The sequence below is a fragment of the Buceros rhinoceros genome, unplaced genomic scaffold (genome assembly GCF_000710305.1).
Source record: "Buceros rhinoceros silvestris isolate BGI_N320 unplaced genomic scaffold, ASM71030v1 scaffold5759, whole genome shotgun sequence".
Taxonomy (NCBI): Eukaryota; Metazoa; Chordata; class Aves; order Bucerotiformes; family Bucerotidae; genus Buceros; species Buceros rhinoceros.
In genome coordinates this window covers 25734-34015 of record NW_010431980.1, presented here as the reverse complement: position 1 = coordinate 34015, position 8282 = coordinate 25734, and the positions used below count along the sequence as shown (strand labels likewise).

General features: G+C 35.6%; 1 protein-coding gene across 1 annotated transcript in view; it reads left to right on the top strand.

The window, feature by feature from the left end:
- PIBF1 (progesterone immunomodulatory binding factor 1) overlaps positions 1-7092 on the top strand; it is a gene marked incomplete at its 3' end in the record, with an annotated part of 27939 nt that extends 20847 nt beyond the window's left edge. The window contains exons 8-9 of the mRNA XM_010143594.1: positions 3107-3232; positions 6994-7092. Coding sequence (XP_010141896.1) covers positions 3107-3232; positions 6994-7092 — 225 coding nt within the window. The remainder of the gene's footprint in view (positions 1-3106; positions 3233-6993) is intronic.
- Between the last annotated feature and the right edge of the window lie 1190 nt (positions 7093-8282).

Sequence of the window (8282 nt, the reverse complement as noted above, 5' to 3'; positions counted from 1 at the left end):
GAAATGTTATTGTAAGCAGTGACTCTTGTAGCTAGATTTCTGCTTTTAGAAAATTGTGAAATCCTTATCTCATAATAGTGATGTAGAGAGTCATTTACAGAGCTATATCCATTTGAAGAACCTTGAAAGAGGCATATGTAGCTTATCTCTACCAGTTTAGGATACTGTACAAGCCTGCTTCACTGTCCTCTGTCTGTGACTCTGCCTTTGGAGATCTTGATGCTGTTGTTGGGATTCTGTACTGTTACCAAATCTCTCTTGACATCATTGGTATTGGTGACTCTCTTCATGATGCTAATTTTCATGGGTCAGATATGAACTGTAATGAATAACACAGGGATGTCTGCTCTCCTCTAGTGACTGTTACTGTCTTTCGCAAGAGCAATATAACATAGCAGAGAAGACAGTGTATGTATGGAGCAGGATGTGTAGGGACTGCACTGCATTTTGGGCAGCCTGGGTTTTATTTAAGGTTCCACTACTGACTTGCTGATGAACTTTGAATAAGTCATTTCATAATATAAAAATGTTAATGTAAGATTTCTTTTGTAAAATAGAGATACTGGTATTATTTTGTAAAGTGATTTAAAACCTACACACAATCTGTAGTATTGGAGAAGCTGTCTCTTCTTCATGTGTGCATGCTTTGTGTGCTTCTTCTGAGATCACATACCATAGTGGGGATTCCTGTCTATTCAGCCATTTAAACCAGCCATCTCTAAGATCAACTATCTACAATACTAGAGCTCTTTATAAGAAACCTGCAGATTCCTATTTATTTATTAGATAAACTGGAGAGGTACAAAGAGTAGAGCAGGAGAAAACTGTACCACTAATGGACATTTTACTGTCCTCAGTTCTACTTGGAAGTTACATCAGTTTCGGTAATAAGTGTCTGTTTGCTACCTTTTGAAGAATGTGAGGCTTCGTAATGCACGCTTCACATCTGAATCTCTTTTGGTTGCTGTAGTTCAGGAATGCAGATGATGGAAACATCCAAGTATCTATTTTTAGGAATAATTCACCTCTTGGTCACCATCAGAACTGCTGGCATTGGGGTACTGTAGTTAGAAAATTACAGGCTTCAGGAAACTGCGAGATTAACCTGACAAATTTTTTAAAAAACGCTCTTCAAAATAGGTTGAAATTCTGGCAAGATGAATGGCAACAGTTTATAGCTACAGTTCTTGGGAATCTGTGTGTAAGCACAGGCCAACACAAAAGATTTCCCTTTCTATGTTTGATCTTGAAACACAATGCAGAGTTGCATTGAGATGCTAAGATCCCATTTAGTTTATGTGCAGTATAAAGCTTTATGAATAATAGGCCTGGAAAGAAGCTCATTAAAGCCTGAAGGCGGCAAAACAACTTGATAAGGCAAAACCATGTTTAATTACCACCCAAGCAAAATACCATATCAGCAGTCAGGAATAAAAATCACACGTGATGGTCCCTTGCTTCAGCAGCATTATTAAAGCAGAGTTTATTAAAAAGCATTGGCATGGCTGTCAAGCTATATGCTCGGAATATGCCCTTTACTGTATCATTTGTTGATTTTAGCCATCGTAAAGATAAGTGTCGCTTTGAACTGTCCTCTGAGATTACTGTGGGAGTTCAAGACTTTTTGTGATTCTTCTAATTTTTTTCAGTTAACCTTCCTGACTTTTAGCAGTCTTGCCATGTGAGGGAAGGTATAATTTCTTCCGTGACAGAACTTTTTTTTTTTTTGGCAAGTAGTAATGGTAATAGCTAAGTACCAGACAAATGGTAATGCTCATTGATTCTGCACATAAGAATTGTATCCTGAGGTCCTGATCTTCAGCATTCTTTTTTTTTTCCTACGTATTGAGCCATGCGACACATAACTGAAAAAGTTTCTAATGGGGATCAAACATCCCATTACAGTGTGGTTTTTGGTTTTTTTTTAATATAAGCTTCTTTACTGTATGAAAGATTTTCATAATGTATTTTGCAGTAGTGTGGCGCAACTGAAGAAGAAGTGAATTTACTTTTACCTTGAAGGGTCAACTGAAATTCAGTGTCTCAATAAATAGAAAACAGGAAAACCTGGACAGCCAGCATTTTGACATTGGGGCTTTTAGTTAATGTGAAGAAGTGTTTTGGCCAGGTCAAGTACTGATGTCTAATTAATGGGCTACCACACAGTTGGAAATTGGAAATATCTAAAACCTTTTATAGTTGTAAATGCACATTCCTCCGTAAATGTGCTTTACTTTCCAAACCTGTAACTTCTACCAGTTGCTTCATTGCTGATTATTCTTGAATATTAACTAGGTGCTATAAAATGTAACTATTCCTTGGCTGTTAAGTACTTAAAACATAAGTCTTTTCTATAGTTTTGTAGGATAAATTCTTTATGGGATTCCCTCAGATCTGTCATGGGCTTCTAAAGTCACAGAAATATATCAATATTAATCTGAAATGAAATACTTTTATCCTGGAATCTTCTGATATCTGCTGCTTAAAAACCTAAGTATGTATTTTAATGAGTTTGTATGTCACATTGACAGGAAAAATTCCCAAATCTTGTGGTTTATTGACTTCACAAATCTCCACAGAATGTAATCTTTAATGTTTCTAGTGATGTGTTTTCCCTTTATGAGGTGCAAATAGTACACAACAAAGACTTGTACTAGCATGGTGGTATTGTCAGTTAGCAAGTTAGTCAACCCTTACCCAGTGATGAAGCAGCTGTAAAACTTTGGAAAGTAAGGAATTAATAATTATTATTTTTTTTATAAGTGGTTAATTAATAAGACACTCGGGTAAAGAATTTCTGGAAGAATAATATTTCTGGAATAACCATAATGTTATGTGATAAATCAATGTCATTGCTTTAAAAAAATATAAACAGTATACAGAAAGCTTTTATCCTGATTAAATATTATTTATTCCTGATTGATTCTGAGTCAATTTGCGTAACAACATAGGCTAATATGTTTTTCAAGCAATTTGGGAGCAAAATGAGTAAGAATTTAAAATATAACATCAAGTAGTGCCCTGCTGTAGTTGTACAGCTGTACATGAAGTTTTGATATTTTGATCGGTGCAATTAATTTTAAATTCCCATGTTGTTTATTTACAGAGATCACTATAAAACAGAATATGAAAAGAAACTGCATGAAGAGTTGGAACAAATAAGGTTGAAAACAAATCAAGAAATCGAGCAACTAAGAAGCACTTCAAAAGAGATGTATGAACGCGAAAACAGGTAGATAAGATGTAGGCCATAACCTAATTCGGGCAAAAATGACCAAGTACTGTTTTGTCCTTAGGTATAATCCTAGCTGACTGGCTCTTTGAGCGGTGATCAAAATGTGAGAATTTAAGTTCCATTGTAAAACTGATGAGAACATGGTAAAAACTAAAATGATATTATACTTGTACAGCAAATATATGGTGGTGTGTTTTTTATTAAGTGATGGACATCCAACATAATCCATGAAAAGTATTATTAAAATTCATATTCTAGATAAACATTAGTGGTTTGAAGTTTGTTCAGATGTGTAGTGCTAATTAACACAAAATGTGTTGGTTTACCTGATGTGCCATATGGACAATCTTCAAACTGTGCTGGGAAACTGGAAGAGAAGGTCTGGATGCAGAAAGTAAAGCAGAAAAAAATGAGGGGAACCAGTAAGACTTACGCCTTTCTAAAATAAATTTGAGATTGTTTGCAGCATTATGGTTCAAAAAAGCATTGATTTCCTGTAAATTTGAAGAAGATCCTAGTCCAGCAAAGACCTGCATATTGAATTTTGTATTTGTGTCATCTTGTTGAATTCCTTAAAATTACATGCAGAGTTAGGCACTTACATGAGCCTTTAGGGATCTAAGGATTTGGACTTTTGGCACTGGATTTCCTCTTGAGCTTGTTTTTTTCCCCTTTTATTCCTTTAAAATGGGAAGAATGATTAATAATTCATTGTAAGTGTTCTGAAAGTGTCTTATGGGGAGAAGGAAATGACTGTAGTAAAAAGATATTTGTGGCATCAGCATCTGTTCCTCTAATACGTAGTTTTGTTAGTGCTTGAAAGAGTGAAAAAAACATGACTCCTCATGTCTGTCTTCCAGTCAACTGAAAGGTTCTAATTAAAAATTACATCATTGTGTAGTTTTGCAAGTGTGAGTAAAATGCACACAGACACATCCACACCACTTCCTGTACGCAAATCTATTTTGAATTACAGAGTATGAATTTAAACCTCCTCTGTTCGTGTCTCTCGTCTGTATATCATTGAGAAAGCTACTGAAAGATACTTCATTTGTATCTGGAACCAATTTACGGACATTTTGTTCCTCATTTTGAAATAATTACTTCTGAAACATAAATCCCTTAGATTTTTACTTCATATTTGCAAAAAACCATTTTTGGCATATGCTTTTTCTGTAAAATACTAAAAAGTTCACCATAAAACAGTGCTTCCCAGTCTGAGGTGCCCCTCAGTGGTGAGACAAAATGGAATCCCAAATTGTGAGCAAAGCAGTTTGCAATGGATTTATGTGATGTGGTGAGATGCTGATTGTGACTGCTTTCATCGTCAGGCTCAAAGCATGGAATGGTATTATAGTTAAGTTAATCTCATATTCAGTTGCTCTTACTCCTTACTGCTTCACCAAGCCTGATGGGCCTGATGTTTCCCTTGAAGTTATTACCACTTATTTTACACTTGGGTGAGTCAGTTCAAGAAGCTAAAATGGGGGGTGGGAGGGGAGACATCCAGTAAAAAGGTGATGCTTGTCGTCTTAATTTATTTATTTGGGGTCAATTTCACTGGTTTGGTTGTAGTAAGCATTGGCTATTAGCAAGCATGAGTGAGTTCACAGGGTACGTAAATGCCTGCATGAGGTTTGACTTTGGATTAGCTGTAGTCTGTTCCCATAGATAAAACACAATTTAGTGGTTTTAATGTTAGATGCCGTCCCTGAACACATCTTCCGACTGAGTTCAATCTGACTGGAATCCATTTTGTGCACCCTAGAATAGTTTAGGGATGTGAACTGAAGTGCAGTAAATGGCAGTTGCTGAGAGGTTTATTTCAAAAGCGCTTCAGATGTCCTTCTGCTTCGCCTCCCCTGCCGTCATCCCACCTTTTTCTTCCCCCCCATACCTGTTCATGAATCTGTAGGTAGCATTTCTGTCCCATTTTTGAAGGTTACTTCCACTCATATTAGAGGCTTGCTTAGATACCTGGTGGTTCTTCTGGCCTGCATGGGCAGCCATCAGACAGGTGCTTTACCTCCTCTGAAACTGCAATCACACAAGCTGAAAACTGGCAGTGACACTAGTGTGTTTCCTAGCTCTGTTGAAAATATTTCAACAGAAGTTACATCACATCTGTGATTGTCATCTTGTTGGTGTCCTTAGTTTAATCTCTAAATGAATTGCTGTGTGTGTCCTACCAAATAAATTTTATCCCATTTCAGTTACTTTAGTTTTAGGGATACCACATTGCACTTCTACTTTGAGACATAATATGCTTGATCTTAATGCTGTTAACAAAATGAATTACCATGTTTTTATTTTGGTATAAGTCAGTTTTAAAGAAGATCTGCTCTCAAGATCAGTCCCTGAATTTTATCAATAAATTCTGTAGGCCAGTAACTCAAGTTTTAAAGATCTTGTTACCTCTCTCACAGCCAGTTAACTATTACAAAATTTGGATGTTGATTCTTCATAAGTAACTATTCATGTGGTTTACTTTGAGTTCAGAAAAGAACCACTGATAATATTTCTTTAGTCTAGAAAATAGTCTTTCATCCAAAAATTATATACCTTCAATGTGGCTAAAATGACCTAAGATAACATTTACATGGGCTTAATTTTCCATTTGCCTCTAGATATTGACTTTTTTCTTGTTGTCAAAATTTGCCTGAGACTCTAATTTCACTTAGCTTTAAATAAAAAAGTTCCTTGTGGGGCCAGAAAGAAACAGCTTCAGTGACAAGAGCTTGGTTGCATCTACGCTAACAGTTTAGTTAAAATGAAGAATGGGGTTTTGAAGTGAAACCCCTCTATCCGCTTGCTGCTTGCTACGTTTTTGCTTGCCTTGCAGTTTGCGCTTGGATCTGTGGTATTGTGCTCTACATTTGTTGCACAGGTACAGAATACCTTTTAGATGAACCTGAAAGAAATCTTTAATATCATCTAATATGATCTAGTGACTGTGCAGGTTACAGGAGCAAACCAGGAGTATTACCGTGGTGTGGGAGGTATAAGCACTGTCTAAGCAGTTTATTGCAATGTTATGCTACAGGTAGACTACAGATTAACAGACTATTAATACCTGTATATTTTTAGCAGAAATCCTATATGTATTATTCTTCTTATCATGCTATTCTTGTTTGTGTCAGTGAAATAATGAGGTAGTTTGCAAGTCTTGACTGATTTGAAAAAGTATAGCTTCATTACAATAAAACGTTTGTGCTGTTTTATGGTTCTGTGCAGATCAAAAAAGATGACGTCAATAGAAGCCAGGAGGAGATACACAATAACCTGTATATTGGACTAGCTAGCCAATTAGTTGTATGTGGAAGTTCAATGCCTAGCTGATCTTTTCCTGCTCTGTCAGAAAATCTGAGCTAAGAAGGGAAGCATTCCCCTGGTTATTACTAGGGGAAGTACTAGGGTACTAATGAAGTGCCAAGCAAAATTACTGGAATTTATTTAATTCCTACAAAAAAAGAAGTAATTTATAGTTCTGGTACTCTAGAATTGCATAGATATTTCCACATATAAATAGGTGGTTTGAATTTTTTTTTTTTAGAATTTCAGAACTGGAGTCTTTCCTTGTATGTATAAAAATAATGTGAAGTAAAGCTTCTGTAATGAATAGGCATATAGATAGACAGACACCTCTATAATTTTACAAGAATTTAAGGTGATAGTATTAAGATCAGTCAGTAGTAATTCATGAAACAAAACAGTCTTTTTGCTAACAGATTCTTGACAGTAACTTTTGTTTCCTTCAGAAATTTGAGAGAAGCGAGAGATAATGCTGTCGCTGAAAAAGAAAGAGCAGTTACTGCTGAAAAGGACGCTTTAAGAAAATATGACCAACTTTTAGAACAGTAAGTATCTTAGAAAATTCTAAAGGTATTACTATATATCTAAGGAGTTTTAGGTAGGAGGAATGACTACTTTGGCTTTTTGCTTATAAGGAATAAATTAGATTACAAACGTTTTGTTTAAATTAAACTACAGATTTAATTCTAGTAGGTTTTTTTTCTGTTACCAGTGCAGTAGCAGTATGAAAGTTTGATTCTTCTACAGTCTTGTAAAGACAAGCAAACACACCAAGAATGTGGATTTCATACTGTACAGTAGCCTTGGTCAAACTCTGAACCTATTGGGGTTTTTTAGCTGAAAAAAGGACATTATCTTCTACAATGACTTCAATTAATAGGTTTTTTAAAGTGTGGCGAGAGAGCAGTAGTCATGAACAGTTATGCTTGCTACTTGCTGCTTTTCTTACTGCTTTCTTCTTAGTGTTTCATATTCCGTATATAAAATATAGTGTCTATGCAAACATACAATTCTTTTCATATGGAGAAGGAAACAGGTTGATTTTCTGCCTCTTAACAAGCAGTCTTCCTATCCTGTTCTGCAGCACCTTGTCTTCACTTCTCATAAATTTAGAGATTAGCTGTGGTAAATTATGAGTTAATTTAAACCTATGGACAGTAATCAAAGCTGTTTGGGATAAGTTTGTCATGTGTCCTTAATTTTGGACTTCATTGTCTAATCCAAATCTATTTTTTCTGTAATGAAAAGGTCCATTAACCAACTGTGCTCTATCTACTCAAAGTACTAGATGTGAAATTTTTTTCTTGGAATTGTTTTTGATTGCAAGTAGTTATCTGTTAAAATGTTGTTAAGCATAGGCACAAATTAATTAAAGCTTTTAATTTTTATCTGTAATTTCTAAATTGTGATATTGCCTAAGGAGTGAAAAAATGTCCTTGCTAACTCTGGGGGTGGATCAATAGTGGTAGTTCTAGGGTAAATGACGTGGGTCAGAGGACTTGATATCAACATTAAGTTCAAGGGCTTTGACTTCAGATTAGTTCTAGTTTGGGCTGAATGGGCCCCAGGCTGCTTGAATGTCTTTTGGTTGTTAGCATGCATTGTAGGTGTTCTTGATTCTCAAAAAGGAATTCAGTTAGCAGACTCTTGAGCTGATGGCTCCACAATGCAAATCAAAATGTGGAAATCAAAGCTGGTGAAGTGGGGACAACCAGGAAACTTGTTTCAAAACTGA